Consider the following 25,386-nt stretch of genomic DNA (forward strand, 5'->3'; position numbering starts at 1 on the left):
GGAGTCCGATGCCAGTAAGTCACCCTCCGATGCTGCAATGGATATCTCATCATCAAACACCGTTTCCGAATACGTGTTTGAGGAACAACACGGTGGGACCATCTCATGGGGAAAGGTCAGACGAGCGAGACGAGGTGCGAGCGGTCCGCGAGCCGGTGGCTGATGGATTAGCGCTCACAGTAATCCTCATATCACCCTCGCTGCTCGTCGTAGCGGACGGCAGGGCCGTAGTCCTGCCATCACGGAACGGGAAGCAGACGAGGTGGTGGCTGAGTCCCGTGGGAACACAGCCACCCGTGACGCAACGTCTGAATCGTCAACCGCCCGCAGTGCGGGCAGGACGTATCCACAACATCTGCCCCAGCATACTGGAAGCAGACCTCATGTCCGTCCCCCTCCTCGATGAGTGTGTTGCACCCACGAGAACAGCGGGACATGCCACGCTAAAGAAATTTGCTCTTTTAGAGAAAAAACTCGAACACTTCTGGAACCGCCGAGACGCCCAGGGGAAGTCGCCGCAGGAAGGGACAGTACGCTGCACCATGACGTAGAACCGGCAGTCTGTGTTGCTAAGTAGTAGCGAAGGTCTGCAATTCATGAGCGAAGGCTCCGAAGAACAAAAGGTGAATGAATGAGGCACACCGTCTCCCTTTTATACCCGGATATCCGGGGGCGGAGTCCGGCATGCAAATTTCATTCGCAAATTTCATTGGCCTTTTCTAAGTAGTCGGAAGCGATTGGTTCTCAAGGAAGAACCCCATCTGTCAGCTCGACACAACATCGAGAGACCGACAGAAAGGGAACCATTCACTTCATTTTTCACTGAAAATCATAACACTCTAAATACAATATAGTATACAAACAAAAACATTTGTGGAGACAAAACAAAAGCATAATTACAGTTAAAAAAAAAAAAAACTGCTAAGCCTCATCTCTTCGCCTAGCTGGATCTGGACATAGCACTTCATCCACATCACAGGCGATGTCCTCTCTCGCAAGACAGCGAGGAAAGAATCTTCTTGAATGCCCCAGATGACAATGTATCTCATCTGCTCTGCATCCATTTGTTCTTCTGCTGTGACAATGTTGTGTAGTCTGTCTAAAAATGTGAGAATGTGGGCCGTGTTGTGAGGACCTAACGTGGCATGGCGGTGGAGGACCCCATTCTGTGTGATTGCCGCACACATTGTGATGTTGCCTCCACGTTGGCCTGGGACATTCAAAATAGCTCTATGGCCAATGATGTTTCTTCCTCTTCTTCTTACTTTAGTCAGGTTAAACCCAGCCTCATCTAAGATAAATTCATGTGAGACTGGATCAGCATCAATTAGCAAAACTCTCTGAAAAAAAGACAACATGTAAAAAGGTTCTGTGCGCAGTGCACAGGACTGAAGTGTACATTACAGTTCTTACCTCCACATATTCATGCCATATGTCTTTTACTCTTTCAGAATTTCTTTCAAATGGCACTTGGAAGAGTTGTTTCATCTGTATGTGATGTTTTTTAAGGATTCGTCCCAGTGTTGACAGAGAAGCCTGATGGACATCATTGAAAACTGTGTGGTCATCCAGAATGTTTGTCTGAATTTCTCTGAGACGTATCGCATTATTGGCTAAAACCATGTTTATGATAGCTCTCTCTTGCTCCTCTGTGAATATGGGGCCCCTTCCTCCTATACGTTCTCGACCCTCAATCCTATTTAGATCAGTCAAAATACATTTTATGGTAAATGTCACAGGACAGCAAACAAAACATCGTTGCAAACACAGAACACAGTGAAAGGTACCAAATATTACTGATGGATGTCATATAGTAGGCTATATTGAACTGTAGATTTGTTTTACCTGTGCTATTGTCAAATTGTCAGAATTACTGTAGCAACAGTATATCTGCTGATGTTGGGCTGAACTCTCTGTCCAGCCTCTCTCAGTGTCAACCCACAGTATACAACATGGTCAACCAAGGTCGCTCGAATCGCATCTGATAAATGTGGTCCCCGTATTTGTCCACATCCTCCTCCAGGTCTCCCTCTCTCTACCCCTCTTCCTCCCCCTTTCCTCTCTCTACCCCCCTTCCTCCACTCTTCCTCCCCCCTTCTTCTCTCTACCCCTCTTTCCCCCTTCCTCCCCCCTTCCTCTCTCTACCCCCCTTCCGCCGTGTTTGAACAATTGGTCATATGTGTAGAATTTTGGAAAGCAGTGTCTTAAAATGGCAAAAATGTGACATCATGTTAGATTTCTGTGTCGAATGTAGAGCAGTGTGTTTAGTGTTTTGCAAAACAATGTGTGTAGTGTTTAGCAAAAAGTTTGAGGTTGAGAATGTGGTACAGCACTGTGTTCTTGTCATTTTCATATAATGTATGTGACAGATGGCTTCCAAAGCCCACACGTGTAGCCAAACCTTTACACTACACACACAGGCACTCATGCACCTCAGTGCTCCACCTCCCAAAGTGCAAGGTGAGCTAGTCTGAGAAGTAAATGAACCTGAGGCAACAGGTGTTTGTTTGGTACAGAACTGTAACATTACCTGTTAAAACCCCTCTCCCCTCCACACACACAATTCACTCTTCTATTGAGTTGTCTGTTTCAAATGGCTGTTGGTTACATTTACACAGTGCATGTTTGTGTATAATGAGTAGTCGGTCACATCTTTTATTAGGCCTAACTTACTTGTTTCCACTTTATGTTCTATGATCTTGCTGTATTCGTGTTTTGTACTGTGGAGTGTGTTTGTGTCTTCTGTTTCTGTGTCCTGTGTCCTGTGTGTGTTGTCAGATTTAAGCAAGGGAACGTCTTCTCGTCTATATTTTCAAAGTATTGATCCACCACAGAAGACAGAACATTCTTTTATAATTCACTGCAGGCTTTAATGTTTTATTTTATTTTAAGTGGTTTCTCAATTTACCTGTTTTCTAACAGAATTAGTATAATTCCTGCTAAGATAGGCCCAAATGCGCCCTTTGACCCATCAACAATCCCATCTGTGTGGCCTGTCTGCTATTTAAAACAACACAGTCACAACTGAAGACATATGTTTCCATTAAACTTCTTTTCACTTAAACCACGTGATTCACTCTTCAGTGTGGAAACATGTGAGAGTGTATGGTAAAAGCATGAGGAAGTATGAATAATCTGTCGTTCCATTGCTTTTTGGACAAACAGTTTCTTTAACCATCACAATTATACATTCTGTTCATGTAATCACATTTATTCAGTTAAAATCAGAAAAACACCCACCACCATCTCTTAAATTCATGCATATTTTAATTTGGCAAGGCAATTTCAAAATATTGTCACCTTGGAATTATAAGGTTCTAACTGCATTTTGAGCAGTTTTTAGATACTGCGCTTAAAGGTTTTTGCATGCTACATAAAAAAATGATATAGGGAACAAGTCACTTTCGTACTTAAAAGACAGAGACCATAAATGTATTCTCAATGTACAGTGCATCCGGAAAGTATTCACAGTGCTTCACTTTTTCCACATTTTGTTGTTACATGTGATTTTTTCCTTTTTTGTTTTTAATTTTCAAACAAACTTCTTTCACGTTGTCATTATAGAGTATTGTTTGTAGAATTTTCCATTTTAATGGTTTAATCCATTAATCCATTTGACCAACAGGTCAAATGCAGAACATTCTAATCCTAAAACATAACTTTGTGCTTGGAATTCGAAGGTTCTATTCTTTGACCTTTAAGGCTTAAATTTGAAAACATTTTAAGTATTTAAGACATTTAAAGAATTATTTAAAAAAGAAAAATGTAGAAAAAATAGGGATTGAAGAAACTAAACCTTTTTTATCCTTTTGTGTGCATTCCATGTTCTGATGAACTCACAAATATAGAACCCAGTTAGAGTTTGAGTTGATAGAAGCTTTTATTTTTCTAAAAAAAGTCAATAAGTCAAAGTCAATAAGAATGTGTGAACAACTTAATGACCAATAATGTCAATGATAGAACCTTATAATTCATAGGTGATGAAATATCTGCTCTGCTGTCTATAAAGGGTTTAAAACTGTGACGTCTATGCCTGTTGATCATTTTATCGAAGGCGGCTGTCAGCGGATTTCTGAATTGAAGTAGTGATTGCCTACACCTGCTCATCATTTCCTGTTGTTGTGTTTTTATAGTTTATACTTACTCTCTGCATCACTTTTGTGAAGTCTTGTCTGTAATCACCGCAGTAGTTTCCACAATCATTCCTGTCTGTCGTGGCTCATTTGAGTCATGACTGCATATCTCATAACTGTGTTTTTAGATTGTATGATTTGAATTTTTTCTTTTGAGATTGTCTTGTGATTCAGTATTTTGATTTATTAGCCACCAATTCTGTGTTGCTCATTAAAATGCACATAGATTCCAAACGGAGTGTCTCTGTTAGATATATTACAGAACTACACATAGGCCATCTCACAATATTTTTGTGATTTGTTTAACATTATACAAGGATAGCAATGAGATAACTGGTGTTCAATATGTTTATATCAGGAGGCACAGGTTTTCTTATACATTAATTAAATTGTTAAGGCTCAAAATTATGTTATTTTATCTCTTTGGTGAACCAAAATATAGAATATTACAAAACCAATCATAATCGAAAATGCAGTGTATTGGGGTTGTCATGTCAACACATGATGAAAAAATTGCTTATAGTAAGCTTATGATAAGAACTTTTAATCCTAATACAATGTATTAAGCTTTTGCATACAACTCATTTACACTGGTTTTGCTCAAGAATGATTCTTCAAATCATGTGGCTTGTTGAGGGAAGTTGTACTATCATATGTCATGATCCTGTCCTTCTCGTCTGGTGCTTTCTGGTTTTTTGGACAGGGTCATGACAGTACCATGTCTTCTGTCTTTGTTGCGTTCTGTGTGGAGACATGTGGCCTTTGTTATGAGATTGCGCCACGTGTCCTCCTGTCGCGTGTTTTGGCTTTCAGTCCCGGTCTGGCGGCAGTGCCGGCTTCCAGTTCCTGTCGGGCGGCAGTGCCGGTTCCCAGTTCCTGTCTGGCACTAGCACCAGTGTCCAGTCCCGGTCCATTGGCAACGCCGGCTTCCAGTTCATGTCCGGATGCAGTGCCGGTTTCCGGTCCTGGTCCAGACTTGGCAGCACTCCAGACGGCAGTCCAGTCGGCGGTCCAGCGGGTGATCCAGCTGGCAGTCCAGCCGGTACTCCAGCCGGCTATCCAGCCGGCAGTCCGGTCGGCAGCCCAGCCGGCATTTCCCCTGTTGACATTCCCCTCAGCATCTGTCTCTCTAGGACACTTTCCCCAATCTTCCCCAGCCACCCCTAACCCTGCCCCTACCGCCCCTCCCCGCTTTTCGAAGCGAGCCCCAGTCCCTCCTAAGCCACCTTCTTCATTCCCGCCCATACCTAGTCTCCCCAATTTTGGGCAACCCATTTCCTCTCCCCCCTCCCATTAATATTATTTTTGTTAAATCACCCCAACCCCTTTATAGTTGCCTTCATGTTACCCCTCCTCTGTTGTATTGTTTGTTTGTTTTGTTTGTCTTCATACCTGTCTGTCTTGCCCCGCTAATTTGGGGCAGGGGGTACTGTCATGATCCTGTCCTTCTCGTCTGGTGCTTTCTGTTTTTTTTGGACAGTGTCGTGACAGTGCCGTGCTTGTGTCTTTGTTGCGTTCTGTGTGGAGACACGTGGCCTTTGTTACACACATGGGTTCCTGTCTGAGTTTCACGACAATCACAGATTTGTGTCTGGTGGATGAAATGGGTAAACAAATCCCATGGACCTACATTAAAGGTGGGACCAGATATCATATTTATGGATTGTAGGGTTCATGGAGATTGCACTCATTTGCCAATAAGCAACCATCTAGCAACCAACCGCATACAGTAGCAACACCCTGTAAACTATGTAAAATTCTGAAAGTTATTACCCAATCATATCTTAGGTATAATCTGCTTGGAAAGTTCATATTTACTAGTTATCACCTTTAAAGCAATCACTAACCAGTTATACCAGACTTAACCTTAAGATCCTCATCCTATAACATCCACCCAGAATTCCATTCTCCTAACAGCTCTGAATGAGAGCTCTGATTCCTGTTTAATGGGACTCTATTTCAGGAACTAGAGTAGGTCATGTTTTTCTTCTTCTTCCTTCAGATTTCCAGTCCCATAAGAATTCATTTTTAGGACAGCTCTTACTAGAAGGAGGATTCCTCAAGGTATCCTGGACAACAGTCCAGGATGGGGAAATCTACCCCACAGCAACCCAGGAAGGAAAACACATCTGGGAGAAAGACTGGTTACCTCTGATGCCTTTGGTCCATACAATGTGACATGTCAGAGTGCCCCTCATTGCATTCAATATATATCATATTAATTATACCTTCAAAATGATGTATGGAGAGTAATTGCAGAGGCTGCAATCTCTGGCATATGCCGGGGGTATCATACCCATCTCCTCTCCAGTAACCAAATATCAGTCAAACCGTTGGCATGCCCTGAAGATGAGGTCAAAGAACCGTGATCAGGTTCATGCATGTCCATCTCTCAGCCCAAGTTTAACGTTAAAGGGTCATTCATTCTCATGTGTTATTTCCTGCAGTTGTTTAACTGATCACCTGATTACAATCACATTTACTTTTGGTAGACAAGATATTCAAAGTCCTTTACACAGCACACGTTTATCAGTATATGGTTTCCCTGCGTAACAAATTTTGTGACCTTGGGATAGTTAGGGCTTTACTCTACCATCTGAGCTATAGAAAGAGCCATCTTCATGCTCAGAAACACATTCACTCGCATACATGACGGCCTGCAGATGTGCAGGAAGCTGTGAACTTTTTATTGGATCTCCAGAGTTAATCAGCACTGCTTGTTTAAAAGGCATTAGTATTTGGAAAAGAATACCAGATTTCTGTATATTCACTGTGCCGTATACATTAGATCCTGCATGGATCTTGTAAATTACTCCAAAATAATCATTAATCATTAGTTATGTTTACATGCAACCAAATAATCTGTTTGTATTTGGATTTATGGTTTAGTTGGAATGGAATGTCTTTGGGTAAACATGTCAATCAATGCGACTGAGCTTAATCCCAATTTAAATTGGATTGAAAGGTCCTGAAATAACCTGATCAATAGGAGAAAATTAAGTTTGGAATGTTAGAATCTGAATTTTCTCAATCAAATAAAAAAAATACCTTGCATAGTGCAATGTTTTACACATCTTACACCTTAAATATTGTAAATCACATACAGTACTCACTGTATGTATATACTGTATGTTCATACCATTACCAGAAGCAAAAACAGAATGTTGCACGTCTAAAAACTCCTTAAAGGGATAGTTCACCCCAAATAAAAGTTATTTCATCATTAACTCATTATTCCAAATACCAAACAACAATGACATTACTGAGATGTTTCTCAAAATATATTTGTTTGTTCCTTACATTATGTTGTCCCTTTGTTCCTATATTAACTATATAAACATAATACAAAGATTACGATATATTTAAAATATATAGAATAATACGTTGTTAAAATAGTACAATATTACAATATATTGAATAATACATAAGGAACTGGTTGCATTACATTGTCCAGTATATTCCCATATATTTTGTTTCGTAACGTATATTTTGAGTCGTAAACAGGTTTTAAACCACAGGTTTTAAATAAATGATAAATGATAACGGAATTGTATTTTTGGGGTAAACTATCTCTTTAAGAATAATGCTCTCTCACATCAATCTTAACCTTTAGTCAGAGTTGAATTGAAAGCTGGCCGACAGATGCTGTAAAGTCTTGCATGGAATATACATAAACATGCATATCAATATTTGATTTGGATTGTAATTTTAGGGTACATGAGTACAAAACGCAACTGGATTACACTTATTGACAAAAATGAGTGCATGTAACATAGCTATGGTTACATGCAGGATCACTGCCAGAATTTACAGGACCTGCACAAAATCATAAGGCTTTTGTACAATTCAGTACAATATACAATAGGCCATCCAGATATTCATAAAATCAGCATACTGTGCAGAACATAGCGCTATTCTTTACATCACAAGAAAATAGTTTGGTAGTATGCAATTCCAAATACAACATTTCCAAGTGTGTGTGATGAGAATTTGCTTAAAATGTTATTTTTGCATATTTGTAAATGTGAGATATGCCGCGGATAAATATACATGGAGACAACCATTATAAATAATTGGTTGTGAATTCTGGTGACTGGCTTTCTGCACAGCTGCATGTCATTACGCTTGTGTGTGTGTATTTGTCTAATGGACAGGGATGGTGAACAGTGAACAGTTTGATAAGGTTCAAGGATTTAATTCAGACAAATAAGCAGAATAAAAAAATACATTTGTAAAAAAAATTGTAAAATAAGGATCAGTTTGTCATTCTTTCATAAATTGTCATTGCTGTATATTTTTTGTCCTTTTTTCATTTGGTGAAACCAGGATATGAACCGTTTAAACACATGGGGTATAAAGAAAAATAACCAGACAGAAATGATGCTTACGTCTCAGAGATGGCCTTTTGTTTTCTATAAAGTTTTTGTAAAAACAATATGTGACCCTGGACATCAAACCAGTTTAATGGGTATATTTTTCAAAATTGAGATTTTTACATCATCTGAAAGCTGGATAAATAAGCTTTCCATTGATGTATGGTTTGTTAGGATTCAACAATATTTGGCCAAGATTTAAAACTCTGGAATCTGAGGTTGCAATCGCTTATTACTCCCACAAATAAAAATGTATACCTAATGATTTTTGAAAATGGATAAAAGAAAAAATTGATAATTTTGACCCAAACAATGGGTCTCTTTCACTAATAATTGCGTAGATTTTTCGTATTTATACGCACATTTAAACCTCCCACGAAAACTTTCCACCTAATTCACAACATGTGAGTATGCACATGAATTTGTTCTTAACCTCGTCCTAATGTTAGTGAATTTTGAGTAGGCCTATTCTAAATGAGATATGCTGATATTCCAAAAATGAGATATTCCAAATGAGCGGCCTCTGCACGAGTTTATACATTTGCATAAAACACACCCATATTAGGGCTTTCCGACTAACCTTTCCTTTACCACCTGTCGTCACTTAAGTCAAAGTTACTCCAGGGCTGCGTTCAGCCCCCCACAAAACGTTCCAAAACATTTTTAAACGAAACGGTGGTGCGGTTGAACACCCTGTTGTGATGACGCAAGAGTTGAACTATGGCAGCTGAGAAGGCTTTTTGAAGAATTTTCAGAGCCTGATGAAATCGGAATAAATACGTGTTTAATACTGCAACATACATCTCTTCTAATATCTTCAATTGTTGCGTATACCGGGCTGCAGCGGACACATTTAGACGACTTTACTTGGACCCATTGTGCGAGCTGTCTCTTTAATACCGCGTGGGTTATATACCTGTACATGTTGCTGCTGATTGGGCTGACATTCTTGACACGCCCACCAAACAAGAGAAAACACATCTCAAACCCTGTTGCACACCGTTGTAAACCGTTTCCAGGAAACTTGTCGTTCAAACCGGAAACCGTAGCAAAACGTTGCGCACCGGTTTGAGTTTGAACATGCCCCAGGCAACCCCGTGTGACGCTGTCTACAGACGCGCTCTTGCAAGTAATTCAGAGTGCACAGTTCTCAAAGTCAGTTCATACACAATAAAACACCTTTGATACAGACACGCAGTTTAAAGAGTTCTCGTTAGCCGGCTGTAAAAGCGCTGTTACTCAGAGAAACCTCGCAGCTCCAGCTATAGTCTAACGCAGCTTTTCTTACTCTTTCACTGTATATCATAAATAATTTTAAAAGTAAATATACATCTACGCGTAATTATATATATATATATATATATACACACAATATCTGTACATATAGTATATTATTTAAAGTATGTAACTATTATCCTAAAATGAAACATACATTTTGTCATTTTGTCTTAGAGAGAGAGAGAGAGAGAGAGAGACGTTTTGCGTACATGTGCTTTCAACTGTTCCTATCTTTGCTCTTATATTTAGAATCAATTTTGTGAATCATGATTTGGTCGTGAAAACGTTCGTAAGCAGATTTCACGCACAAATGTGTGCGTAGGCATGCTAAGTGAATGAGACCCAATGTCTTGTTGGCTATTTCCACAAATATTCCCGAGCTACTCAAGACTGGTTTTGTGATGCAGGGTCACATATATCGATGAAATGACTAAAGTCTGCCATCACTAGGAGATGTTGCCATGTTGGCACTCTAAACAGATAACACGTTCAAGCAAACAGAAAAAACCTTCTGGATTCTTTTCAGGACTTCAGGACCGAAGCAGAAGATCCAGCATATGCATGACCAGCAAAGCATTTCTGTCTTTCACTGTTAATATGAACCATTTATGTAATGCAAATAATTTTTGTTGTATTCAAATAAATGCATAAACGCTTCTGAACCATGTGTGTAACTCCTGATGTGAGATGACCACAGCTCTCTTCCAAAACCTAGTGAGCTGTTTACAGTTTACCAATTGAAATTAATTTTATCCTCATATTCCCTGTTCATTCCAATAGGATTTGTTGCTAGCATGCTGTTAAGATAACAACATGACCTTCAACAAACGAACAAAGCACAGTAAAATAAAGCAATCAGTAATAACATTGACTTAAAGGCGGGGTGTCCGATTTCTCTTAGCCGTTGTTGATGTTCAAATCACCAAAACAAACACACCCCTACACCCATCTGTCGCTTTCGTCAGCGCTCGGCTCGACTAATGTCCGTCCTGTGCACTGTGCACCTTACTGCTGATTGGCTACAAGGTTGTTTTGGTACTCGGCCCGACTCAGTTGTCTAAAGCGTAATTCGGATATCGGTTACCCCGCCTTTAACAATGTTTATCAATACTTCATTACCAGACTGATCTTGTAAAAATAACTATTTTATGAGATGCATTGGGAAATCTTAATTTTTGTAAAAAAGCAATATTGAAGAGTGACCCCAAAACCTAACCGTCACTGGCGCAGATAGTACTAAAACATAGCTACTAATGATAGTGTATGAATTTAAACAAATAAGCCACTTCGTATAACGGAAGCCTGTCCACAGATAAATAATTTATAATAAACACTGAAAAATTCTATAAAAAGTAGAATTTTCAGCTTTATGATGACTTTAAAATGATGCCTAGGCAGGTATCTCACTTGGTTTTGGAGTTTCTGTGTAATTTCAAGAAATTGAAAGGGTTAACATGGATATCACTTGTAAGATATTAAATCATAGACAGAACATTTAGATGAGTTTTGACTTTTTAATTTATCTTGGCAGAGTTCTGTATTATTCTTGCTGGCACTCTACATAAGAAACAGCACAATCACACAGTATTTGATGTGACATACTAAGATCACGATTCACTTTAACAGCACAAACCTTTCCTGTGGTGGTCAACATCATCTCATTATTTTTAAACATCAAAAGTCATGAAACATTTCAGCAATAATTGTGAAAGTCAACCGAGTGCCCCTGTGGTATTTTCTCTTGAAACAGCTTTAACAGTGATTTATATTACAGTGATTGGTCACGAAAATAACAAGCCAACCTGCTTATTGCTTCTAGGTCCCGACATCATTGTCGCTGCAGAGCCTCACAAGGAAAACAACTCACTGCTCCCTCAAACCAGGGGATATCGAAGCAAACTAAAATGAGTTTTACTTTTGCAGTCTGTGTACTAAGAGACCTGTAAAATCATTGATGCATGCAAGATCGTGTGGCTCGGTAAAATTTTGAGATCACCTTTAGGGACAACAACAGTACACTTTGTAAATGCCCTGAAGGATGGGTGCTCTACGCTCCGTGCATTGCCTGCCAAATGGGCGTCTGACTAAAAACGAAGCACAACAACTTCTCCTTTTAAAGCGTGCAGAGCAGACAGACCTCTTAGTCAAGATACACTTGAAGCTCGGCCATTTCTGAATCAATTATTTATCTGGATTAGATTAGATGGCCCCTATGATTTTGCTCTGTTTTTCTCCAGCCATCTCTATCTGCAGGTCTCCACAAAAAGACATCTTGTCTGTGGTTGGTCTCTGTCTCAGCATTAAATGTTTCACATGGCCCCATTGTGGATGTTTTCACTTCATTGACCAACAAGCGTCCTGTTACAAATCCATCCTGGTTCTTTGGTCGGGTACTCGCCAGTCCTGAGAAGCGCCTTAAACTACGTGGTTGATGAGCTACAAAGCCTTCTTGGTTTTTCCAGGAGGGAGGGTTAGGAGATTTTAACTTATGCAGCTTTTTTACCCACTATGCCCTTTGCCTTTAGGCAACCTGAGTAGCTTCCTCCACATGAGCACATGGCCTGATGCTATACCACAGTGCTGATGGTGGAAGACTCCTCAGACTTGCCCTGCCTGCTGGGCAGAGACTTGAGATACTCCAGGTGACGCCTGGCATCTTCCTGATTGTGTCTCACATAGTAGACCAGGTAGGAGATGACCATGGTGAACCATCCAAACATGGTCACCAACATGGCCACATCCGTGGTCTTTTTGAGCACCACACACAGGTCCAGGTCTTTGGCCAGCAGGAAGGGCACACCTTGGGCTCCAGAGTCAGCAGGTTCAGAGGTCTGGCAGATGATACCAGTCAAAGACATGGGCTCCAGGTCCAGGTGCGGAAGGGCCGTCTGTAGCCGACAGTCACAGTGCCAGGGGTTTCCAGTGAGGTTGGATCTCGCTTTAACGCCTTCAAAGGCATCCGGGTCCAGTGTTGTGAGCTGGTTGGATGAGAGGTCCAGGAACTGTAGCGAGGCTGCTAGGCCTCGAAAAGCTCCAGGTTCAAGCAGAGCTAATTCATTATGGGAAAGATCCAGTTCCGCCAGCAGTGGAAGATCATGAAAAGCATTGGCGGGGATGCTGGTCAAAAGGTTGTAGTCCAGGTAGAGGTGTCGTGTGTCATTGGGAATGTCCTGAGGGATCTAGGTAAGACCCAGGTTGCTACAACGCATGGTTTTACCACCGTACAAGCCCTCGCTGTCGGAACAGTAACAGCGTTTGGAGCAGGAAGTCGCGGCGTGATGGAAACACAGTGTCATCAGTACCAAGCTGTGGAAGAGCAACCACATAACCACGGAGTGACGAAGCAGCAAACCTGAGGGTAGCGGCATTGTTGGACAGCTGGCATAATCACTTTAGATTGTTGCCTGTGCTGTAAGCATGTAGGGGGCTGTATCCAACATCAAGATCCCCCACAGCCTCTGATTCTGGAAGATTGAAGAACACAGTCAATTAATTGGAAGTATCTAATTGTTTAATGTAAAAGACTTACAATCAGTGCTGGAAATGGCTAAAATTCACTCGGGGGACTCTAGTTGGGGAGATGCAGAAAATGCAACTTTATGTGCGTATGAAATACATTTTGGAGATGTTTGGAGGCTTTTTCACAGATCCCTAGATGGAAATCCCCTACATTTTAAGAGTGAGTTCTGCCTCCCACTCCTTTGACTCCATTAACCGAGTTCCCCCCATTTCCAACCCTGCTTATAATGCCATTGTGCTTAAGGCTTATTTACACCAGGGGTGTCCAATCCTGCTCCTGGAAGACCACTATCCTGAAGACTTTTGCTGGTAGGCGGAAACACCCTTCACACAGGCAATCCTCCGAAGGCTAGACCTTCCCATTTAGGAATTCCATTGAACAGCCTTCAAAGGCTTGGCCTCTGAACACTACAACCTTCAAAAATTCAGCTCTTGAATTGGGGTGCAATCTCCACAGTTTGCTAAGTAAACTTGAATTAGATGGTTCAGGTATGTTTAATTTGGGTTGGAGCTATACTCTGCAGGACAGCGGCCATCCAACAGGATTGGAAACCCCTGATTTACACCATGGAGTATTAAGGCAGGCCAAAAAATTAAATATTTAAATATAAAAAATGTCATTAAAAACAAAACAGTATTGTGTGAATATATCAATGATATAAATGTGCTTTGTGTTTGGCCATTAGGTTCTTAAAGGATTCTGCAAATTGACCCTTCGCCTGGAGTTTGATTGACAGGCGACCGGACCAATCATAGCGCCGATATTGTGCGCCCCCCCCGTTGCTATTCGCCATTTTGTCCGAAAATCAAACCATAGAGTTTAACCGGCCGTGCATTATGCGGTTTTTAAAAGTCCTTCGCGATTGTTGCTGGCCGTCACACTGTGTGAAGATGATTCCAGCTAAAAGTCATGTCACTGTGGAATCTTAGTTGTCATAATGTACAACAAAACAGACTCATACAAGAAGACTTGTCCGGAGTTTTACCTCATAGACTGACTGTCATATGATCCGCGCTGAAGGACTGCACCTCATCAACACTGCCAGAATTGAGTAAAATTTGATCTTTATGGTCATAATCACAGTTTCACCCATTGCCTAAACGTGTCAGAAACCAATGGCGCCATCCAGACGTTATGTTGTTACAGCAAGCAAGTTAGGCTAGAGCTTCGATCTTTATTTTGTTTACTTCATGCCAAGTCACTTTCACATCCTGAACATATACTTTAAATGCATATTACAGACTTTCCTATTGCTTTTGGCTGAAATACACATCATTTTTTCCAGAAATGATTATTTCATGATAAATTCTAGCTGTGTCTCGTTTCGTAAGGCTGCATCCCTGTGTCCTCCAGAGGTATCGTCCTCTAAAGGATGCGGTATATGGAGGATTCTCAACTTAGAATTGAACGAGACGTCCTTCGTAGGACATACTGGCAGAAAAGGAAACAGGAAGTACCACGTTGCTATGACAACATTTTGCACTCGAACACCTGTCAAATTAATTAAAATGATTTCTACATGATTTTAAGAGGTAACACATTGGTTACTTTCTACCCTAAGCAATGCCAAAAAATTTGCCTTACTTTTTTAAAACGTTTAAAAATCACTAAACACTTGTAAACTTATTTACTACAAATGCCTGCTAAGATTCAAAAAACGTGACACAAATTGTAAACTGTTCACATTTAAACTCCACAGATTTGATTGAATGTGCAGCTGCTGCCGTTTATTCAACACACGTTTATTTAACAGACGTTGGCCGAAGCAAAGAATTGTGGGTTATCTCTAGCAACTAAGGATACACCTCATGTGTCCTCCGAATTCTCGTGAAAGAAGGTCGCATTAGAAGGGTGCCTACAGAGTGTCCTACCTGCTTTTATGAAACGAGACAGCCTCGATGACGTAACAAGCTTCAAATGAGACCTCCGGAGGACGCAGCCTTCCCAAACGAGACACAGCCATACTTTAGTGCAGTGGGAGCGCTTGGGCTGGTGTCGGACATAGCAAAAGGGGGCGGGCTTTGCGAAGGGTCAATTGACTTTGACAAAGACTTTGAACATCAAGAACCAAACATATTAATTATATTAATTTCTTCAAAACAGATTAAACAATTAATTTGCATCATCACATATAAATCAAAGAATATACTTTTTCAATTGCTGTTTGGTCAAAGTGCTGTTTAAAAACAAAAAGAAAAGAAAAAAGTTAATATAGAGACATTTAGTAATATTGTCAAAATACTAAATTTACAATATAACTTAATATAATAGTAAGACTATTTCAGAGACTGTTTTTAGATTTTATAATTTACTTTTTATAGGTATGTGTTTAGATAAAATTATCATTTTTGTTTCATTCTGTGAATTACTAACAAAATTTCTACCAAATTTCAAACATAAATATTGTTTCTATTTGCATTTATTTGCAGAAAATGAAAACTGGAGAATCAGATGAAATTAGCAGAAAAGATGCTCTGTATTTTTTAGACCTCAAACACGGCAAAGAAAACAGGTTCATATTCTCTTTTAAGCAATACAACAGTAATATTTCTACATGTATTTAGGAAAAGTAAAAAAATGTATGTGATAACCTCAAATTTTAATCAATTTTAATTTTAAGTCTTTCACGTTGTTGTTGGATGACTTTATACCACTCCTGAGGTTTGCATTTATTGAAAGTCAACAAACAATGGACTGGAATGACCACAATACATCTAGAAAGGCTGATTTGAAATACAAATTTGGAATGGTCTCCTAATTGTTTTCTGCGGCTGTATATTTAATATTTTCACATTTCCCAGTCTTGCTGTATAATATTGTGATTCAATGTTCTTGGTTTTCTTTAAACCTTTTATTGAAGCCAACTAATTGTTTAACCACAAATAAAAGCACTCTTTCACTGATTTTCTTTCTCTTGTAACAAGTTCTCATCAATCTCTAGTGATTTGAAGATCTGTACATAGCCTACTTTGATTGGCCCTAATTAACTTAGAATAAATTACATCCCCTATACCTGCATGTGTCTGAGTATTACACACACGCACACGCAGAACACGCACACACAGCCATTGCACAGAAATGACAATCAGCAGTTAATTGATGCCTGAAAATTATAATGTACTGATGTCAGCGTGCTGTTTCAATTGCACAAAGCAACATTATTGTTTCCCACTATCGTTGTGTTTCTTCTTCTGCAGAGAAAAGATAGTTTCACACAACGAACAAAATCATTCAGTGAACATCCGCTCATTTTGCTAACAGGGGAAACGTTACCTTGAAGTGATTGATTGAAATCCTCAATTCTCAGCACTGCCACAGGCATTAATTGTCCAGCAGTGGCATTAAATGACATGGTGTGGGAACAAAGCTTAGAGAATATCAAAAACATCGAGTTGCCAGAAGTTCTCTTATTCTGAAGTAAATTGTTTCTTGAGAATTTTTCTGTTCTTTGAGGTTCTTCAAATATTGTTATATTCAACAATCCGGACGCAGAAGTCCTGCTAAACCATGTGAAATCTATTTCAGAAGCAGGTAATTCTTTGGCTTTGGCTGGCACTGCGATGACACAACTTACTTGCCCCGTCAGAGTCTGATTGATGTTGGATGATGTAATGAAAAAAGCACTGAGCTGTGATCTGTGGCAGTGGTCTGCCATGGAAATCTTACTTGGGAAATGTTTTCTACTGAGAAACATAAAACCAAGTGGAAAAAAACGATGTACATTGGAATTACCTCAACAGAAACATTAAAACATAGTCACTTTCTTAACAATTGTTTTTTTACTTAAAGTGAGGAACCATTCACTGCTGTAATATTAAATTTACTAAACGAGACATTCATGAAAGGGTTATTAGTTCAGCCGATAATGAAAATTTTCTGCTGACCTACTGATGATGTATTGACGTTGCATGAAGCGAATCGATCAGTCCATGCTGAACATTATTTACAACATTATTACAGACAATCCACAGCCTCAGGAAAACAGTCTGTGTGTGCATTATTAAAGATGGGCTAACACACGCAGTTTCTGCCAATCTTATATTAATCTTGAGTACCTATAGAGTAGTAATGCATACGTCGTAACAAAGAAGAGTATTTAGTTTGATCAAAAATTATAAAAGACAGATACAGCTGTACGATTATTTCTGGAAAAAGATGAGCTGCTGCAGGCGGGCAGGGGGACGGAACTACAGCACGAGCACACAATACATCATCGCATTATCCCTTCTTGTTGTTTATATTATGCACGTACATGCCGATTGCCAACAAAACACACTTACAGCGTGCGGTTCATGTCCGGCATCTTTTAGCGCTGGGACCACTCCATCTATCAGTATCAAACGATCTCTAAATCCAGCGTTATATCCACCGTTTATATAACATCCATCACTGAAATGCCGTGAAAACAAACACACCTCAACTTCTCTTGAAGTAACGAGCTGCAGCTGCAGGCCCACAGCGCAGCCAATCTTGATGCAGCGCAGCCAACCTTGATAAGCGGGTCTTCCTATCGCTCGTCGGTTGGCGGGCTATTTCTTACGCTATTTCTTGTGCTTTTCCCGGGAGAATTGCCCAATAAAAGGAATAGGATCCCTGACTTATAAAAAACTTTCCGAAACAAGTTGGATGCTGGGGGAGTGTATCAAGCACAGAAATACTACGTCATACGTCCAACTCGTTTTTTAAAGGAAAGTTTGTTTTAGATGTAATGCAATGTGTATACACTATTTAAGGTTCAAAAACGCTGTATTTTCCTCTCTGAAACGCAGAGATTTTTAACAAAGCTCATGGCTCTGAAAAGCGAGGTGTGCTATGATTGGCCAGTAGTGATTGGTGGAATACTGCAAGCTTGTAACAGAAATGTTACGCCTCTTACCATATTCGGAACATCATGTTCCCACGCAATTGTGCTGACAGGTGATAACATGTCATCGGTACATTCCTTATATCAATTCGAGCCCGAATCTGATCCGGAAAATGAAGATGATCAAGCCGATACATCAACTTTGCCAGCACGACTTGAGCAGGATGTAAAGAATTGGTAAGGTTTTTAAAAAATATATACTTATAAATAAATATAAATTATGTTAAATAGTTAAAAACTATAGCTAACTGTTTTACCTTTTATATACGACAATATAAAGATTTGCCGTTAGTGATCAACCAGTGTTACGCAATGTCTCGTCGCGCACGTGTCTGTATTTGCAGATCACACAAAGAAACAACATGCGCTACAAACACACGACAAACTCAACTCGAGTTAGTCCGTAACAAAGTCTTTTACAATGAAAAATACTTACAGGCTGCGAATCTGAAGCGCCAGACTGCCCCACTTTTTAACAAAAGCCTTCGTGCACAGCCGGCCTTGATCTCTCCCAGGTTCACGAAGCAATCATCTGTGAAATGTGCCGCACACACTTGAATATTCGGATCGTACTGTTCTGGAACAGTATTGTAAATAAAATGTAACCATTCGTTTTTAGTTGTCTCATCTTTTGGAAGGGCAAACAAAGAGGCTTTCTTTCAAAACGAAACGCACAGCGTCTCCACGACATGGCTGCGGCGGCGACGATACAATGAGATTTACAAGTACGCCCACATCACTTGTGTATACATTTGGGCGGTCTTAGTCCAATCATACCACGAAATGACGTAGATTTGTGGGGGTGTGGCTACACGAGGCGTTTCAGGCAGGTCTGGGTGAGCATCCGCTTTTACATAGAACGCATCTTTTGTTCTGACACTTTCATTTTTGCAATTTTACTTGTCTAATACATGCATGAGCAACTTATAACACACCAAAGACAAAGAAAAACACGTATTCGCGCCATATGACCCCTTTAACAAGTTGACCATGTTAAGCATGAGAAGCCAGCACGTTTAACAGTGTAATGAAGTCAGAATGCATGAAATAGCATGTTACCCCATCTTTAAAATGACAAGAAAGGCTGATTCTAAATGATGTTTTTGCACCTTTGAAAGGCTCTGTGGGAAGGGGACGTCACACGAAGTCTAGTCTCAGATAAAGCAAAAAAAAAATTTCACTCCCTTTGCCAAGTGTCATCCAAACAGCTATATTGTAAAATAGAATTGCCCATCGCCCTTCAGAGTTCCCACTTCAAAGTCTCTGTCCATGTAAATGAATAGGGCACATGGATGCAGATGACAATCACCCAAATTTCATGTGCACTCAAGATAGCTGACAAATGTTATGGATTACCAGTAATAATGTTGTAAATAACATTCAGCTTCTTGCACAGACCGATCGATATGCTTTATAAGACGTCAATATTTCGTCAGAAGCCGTGTTTTGTCTGTATCTCTTTTTTTGGACTTTAAAAGATGTGGCACCTGAGGACTTGCATTCTATGACTACAGTTTCAGCTAAAAAGTTGTATTTACTATTCTACTGAGAAAACAATGTTGCCACATCTTGGATGGCGTGAAAGAGAGTATTAACAGCCATTTTTCATTATACAGCCCACCTTCCCCATGAATAGTTCTTCATAAAAACCCATCAGGGTAAGAGCTCTTTGTTTAAAACTGGTAGAAGCAATCCTGCCAATTGCCGTCAAGTCAAACCACCGAACAGACCTCCTTCCCCATCACATTTAAAGACACGTCCTCTCTCATGACCCACCCTTTGAAGACATGACATCAAACACGTACACACGAAATAATTGACAGGCTGAGAGGCACCTAACACTGGTCACTGTAAAATAAGCGTGATTTCTCCGGATACCATTTAAGTAATGTCAGTCAGGCGGTATTTATTTATACATTCCAAAACATTCCGAAACAGTAGCTTTGAGCAAAGTATAAGTGCATTAACCCCATTATGTTATGTCTCTTTACTACATACTGTAAAAGAAATGAGGTGAGACAGCTTTTCTGGATGTCTGGATTACACACTTTGCATACATACTGCTTCGCCTCAAGAACAATCTGCGTTTCGTAATCCATCATTTTAATGCTTGTACTTAACCTGGCTTTGCCTTAACAAAAATGCAGGTCGTTTAAATATTGTAGATGGAAAAGACAGCAGCTCGAGCTGATGTACAGTACAAGAGAGGCCAAGCAAGAAACACTGCCTGCTATTCGAACTGCGGTGGCCATTTTGGATATTTAATCTCCCCAGCGTCGTGGTCAGTAATCCATAATAATAGTTACACTCAAGACGCAGCTCGTTTTCTTCAAAGTGCAAGTAACGATGAACGACAACTTGTCTTGTAATTCAAACTTTTTTATTTATTTTGTCCAGTAAGCCTCTAAAAATAGCCGTCTTCCCACTTCAGCTCATTAATATATCAACAGCAACATATAAGAAGTGGCTATCCCCTTACAAATCTTCATGCTCCAGAAATAAGCGCCCTTAGTCGGCGAAAGAACTAGTTACTAGTAATCTACGTTTGAATGTTTTCAGACCTTTTAAACAGGACAACGTCATCCACCGATATCAGTAAGAAATCGGATAATAATATTTATTTCAGCTTTCATTTTGAACTTCTTAACTAACTCGTCCAAAAGGAATTCAAGTCAGTGAGATGTAAATGACAAATGGCGGTAAACCTGCCGCTGTCCACTTACGCAGATTAAAAATGAAATCGATCTCTAAGTACCTCTTAGTATCACATAACAAGTGGGAGTCTCCTAAAGGAGGGAGCGTGTGTGGAAGAGAGGGTGGAAATAAGACGTTTTGGAGCGGAATGCCAGGCAAATAGAGCCTAAACAGAAGGTTGAATGAGAGAGAGAGACATTAACCCAGCTTTCATGCTTCGCTAACCAAAGTCTGCTCCTGCCAAAAGACAAACCAGGACCAGTTCTTTAGCCAGTATAAAAGAAACCTAAAATACTGATGGGGATTCTAGCCAGGCTGAAAGCCGCAAAGATTTCTTTCCTGAAGCGGGCAGAGCTGAGCTCAGAGAAAGGCCTGTAAGAGGTGGTGGAGGAGAGGTTAGATAAGAGTCAGGAAAAGCAGTATCGTTCATGAATACACAACAGGGTTCTGTCATGACATTTTCGCAAGTGATAGCGAGGGCCGAACACACGAGGAGAGACAGGCGGACAGGGAGAGATGAGGACAACAAAGTCTTCCAATTGAGACTTGGGGAGACGTTAAACTGAGAGGGCCGACAGAAATCGACGAAAGCTCGATGGCACAAGAGACGGACGGAATCAAAGACGGAAAAAGACGTCCGAGGGAAGCACGTGGGAGGTGAAGAGAAACCACACGGGATGTTTACATGATTCAACAGAGAGAACAAGAGAGGAAACAAGAGAATCTGAGGAGAGAGTCTTACATTACAGAAGAGAAGAAAGAAGAGAAGGATGAAAAATAAGGTTAAAAGGTTCAGGAGGAACATTTGGGGGGAGAGAACCGGTGTGACCCTGCAATGAAAGGCCAATGAACCTGTTCAGAGTGGAGAAGGAAAACATATGAGTGAAATCGGCGATGTTAACAACCATTACTATGGCATAACATGAATGCAAAGTCAACGAAATGAGGTTTAAGCTTGCGAAAACTAGTAAAACTGTGGTAACCACCAAAAACATGGTTATTGAACATTGACTAGAATTGAACCATGGTTCAGTTTCATGAGGGAGGTTGCTGTGTTCCAATACACAGTGGGAAGCTTGTACTGCTCCATGAACTTCCAACATCTGTGAGCAGACTCTCAATCGAGAGTCCTACATAGAGAATATGAGGACGAGAATGAAAAATACATTACACAAGGACCGGGAAAGGGGAATGGTTATCTTGAAGCATAAACCGGTTTGGCAGAGCAGAACTGAACCGAATTGGATTGCATTGAGTGACGTGTCATTGGATAGAACTCGACTGAGATGATGATTGTCCTGATAATGCCACTTTGTCATTTCATTAAACTGTGATTCTTGTTCACTCATGCTGAACGTAAGTATTATGGTACACGGGGTCCGGGAGAGAACGGTGACCCTGGACAGCTCTAACGGTACAGTATGATTATCTGCTGTTACAGCTTGAGAGCATTACAGGCAACTTGTATTTTCGTTTCTTTTTCTTTTATATAAAAGTATCAGCGTTTCATGAATGTTGAACATTTGGACTCTTGATGAAGGCTGGAGCTGCAGTTTAAAAATCACAAGCAAAGGGCTGTAAAAAACCTTTTTAATTCTAAGGTAATAAATATCTTGTCTGGTTTGCACTTTTGTCAGCTTGGCACACGCATTACATCCTTAGCAAATCCCCTGTCTTCTGTTGGGTGAAATTACACTTATTGATAGATTGCTAAGGAAAGTTCATAATCCCAATCATAAACATTCTTTAATTATTTCAGGCAACCTAAACAATGTCCTTTATGTTGAAACATTGAGGTAAACACGAAAAACATTGTGATGCAGTTTTTAGAGTCAGGTCTGAAAGACACTCAAAGATACAGGTAACTGGTGGTCAATCCAACAAGTTTACATATTATGTTGATATATTTCAAATCTGTTTGGAACTACTTTACTGTAAAATAAACGGTGTCAGGTAAACCTCTTCATCATCAGTCTTGAGAAACAGTTCATAGTCCACTGTTGTGTTTCCTCATCTGTAGCCTTCTTCAATAATTCATTTCAAACAATGTCTGAGCGCTCGTGACCGCTGGCAGTGTGTGATAGTTTACGCTGAGCCCTGGGCCAACCCTCTTAATTAGCGCTGTTTTACCAAATCAATAATCTACATGGACAGAAAGTCGACCTAACCATAAAGCAAAGAATATATCACCATGTCACACAGCTCTTTCTCGTATTATCTTCAAGGTCAAAAGGTGAAGAGAAAAATTAAACGATGCATAATTTAAGTGCAGAATTTATGAGCTTCATGTCTTCACAAACATTAGTCAACTGGTAAATAACACGTTGTTATGTAAAAGTAAAGTTATAGTTCAACAAATCGTCGCCTTGGAATTATAAGGTCCTATCTGCGGTCTGAGTAGTTTTGAGATATTGAGCTTTAAAGATTTTGCATTTCATATAGCAAAAGTGATATGAGGAACAGATCTCTTTTATACATGAAAAAGACAGAGAGCCTTAATGTATTCCAAATGTACAATATTAACATTTTCTGAAATTTGTAAATGTTTTTTTTGAAACAGATCAAACGCAGATAGAACCTTCTGATTCTGAAAAATCACTTTCGGTTAAGAATTATAAGGTTCTATCTGCAAAACATTCATTAAAGCAATACATTTTCTGAAAAATACTGTCATTTGAGCTGCTCTCGTTGACATAAAAAGACATAAAAGAATTGATATCTGAGGAAAAGTGTTTAAAAGAAACCAGTCAACCTTTCTTTCTTTCTTTTAAACTTTTTTTGTGTTGCACTGTTTCCTCAGATATTCCCCTGTCACTGAGGAGTCCGGTCACATGACAAAGAAAGCTGATCCTGATTAGTCCTCTTGTGTGCATTCAAAGTGCTGATTGGCTCTTGCAGATAGAACCTTATAGCACCAATTATAATTCGATTTTGTAGATAGAACCTTTTTGTTTTCTTTAAAAAGTCCCAAAATGCACACATTTAAAAAGGCAAACATGGCGTAAATAAATTGTCACAGAATAAGACTGTGTGAATAACTCAATTTTGACAAAAATGTCAGATAGAACCTTAGAGTTCTAAAGCGACGAAATGTGTCGACACATTTACAGCAGAAGCATTGACTTAGACAACTAAAATGTGCACATCTGAATAAAGTTTGAAGTTATAAAATTGAAATCAAGATTTTTTTAATATTCTTTGAATTACCTCATTTTAGGTAGAAGTTTAGGTAGAAATATCTCCTTTGGGTAGCAATGAGGCATTTTCACTTTTTATAGTGTGGCATGTTACTAAAAGTTAAACATTTAAAAATAAGGTGAAGAAAACACTAAAACATTTTGAAAATATAATAAAATATTCAACAATCTCCTAAAATATCATTATAAACAATACAATACATAAAATATGTATCCTTTATGTTTCATAATTCATACTATAAATATATATATAAACATGTAACACCTACATAAAATATCTATATCAATAAATATATCAATAAAATACATAAATATATATTTTCATCTCATAATGGGCCATGAAGTCACATACTCGCGCATTAACTCGGAAAGAGCAATATCTGTATGCATTAAGAAATAAAACTTAAAGTTAGCCATGACAGCTATAATGAGTTATCACCACGCGTACAGTCAGTCTGCATTTATCAGAAAAACTGAAGTATATCAGTATATTATTTACCTGTTTAAACGCGTTGTCATGCGTAAACAGTGCGCTTTCGGTTGCGTTCTCAAACAAACACAAGAGCGACTCACATGCCTGCAGTCCTCTGGGATCTCTTCTGCTCGTCGGCGCATTTGCCTGCATGCGTTTGCTGTAAAGAAGGGAGCTGTTCGCGCAAATATTCCGTCTGGTTTAAGTGCTGGAGATCGGCACGCACGCACGGACGGACGCAGCGCGCCTGGACGCGTGGAGAGAGAGCGAGCGCACTGATCCGTTTCCACGCAACCAGCGGCGCACATACACACAGCATCAGAGCCAACAACCAGTTTATGCTCATGCTCTCCAGTTCACGTTAGTTCAATCATGAGTTCAATGTTCATTTATTTAATTCTAATATATTTAAAAATCCCAACACAATTCCTAAGAATTTATAACTCTTTATTAAACGGATCAGTCTAACAAGTCATAGTCCATAACAGCAATTCTAAGATCATTTATTTTGATCTATACTTAAAAATCAAGCTACCTAAACGTTTTTTTTGTTGGTTAAAGAACCTTTATACCTGTTCTTGTGGTAGTAAATAAATCCACAGATAATAAAGAGGTAAGAAAAAGGGTTCTTATAAAAACCTTTGTCTTTTGTTTTTTGAGGAGACCAAATAATTCCTCTTTGGGATCACTGTGCTGCAATTGTAATAAAAACTATAATAATAAAAAAGCCAATTTATGACACATAGTGGACTATGTGGCTTACATAAACAGTAATGGTCAAGTAACCGATGATCTAAAAGAACTATTATTTAACTGAACCAACCTGAGTTCATAAGGTTAGACCACCGACATTAA

General features: G+C 39.6%; 1 protein-coding gene across 1 annotated transcript; it reads right to left on the reverse strand.

Moving 5' to 3' along the window:
• Window positions 1–11,277: 11,277 nt before the first annotated feature.
• Window positions 11,278–24,744, reverse strand: lrrc3ca (leucine rich repeat containing 3Ca). Its single transcript, XM_057358948.1, is given in 2 exon segments — window positions 11,278–13,248; window positions 24,633–24,744. A coding segment is annotated over 1 exon segment (801 nt). The 5' UTR covers window positions 13,153–13,248; window positions 24,633–24,744; the 3' UTR covers window positions 11,278–12,351.
• Between the last annotated feature and the right edge of the window lie 642 nt (window positions 24,745–25,386).

The sequence above is a fragment of the Triplophysa rosa genome, linkage group LG18 (assembly GCF_024868665.1).
Source record: "Triplophysa rosa linkage group LG18, Trosa_1v2, whole genome shotgun sequence".
Classification (NCBI taxonomy): domain Eukaryota; kingdom Metazoa; phylum Chordata; class Actinopteri; order Cypriniformes; family Nemacheilidae; genus Triplophysa; species Triplophysa rosa.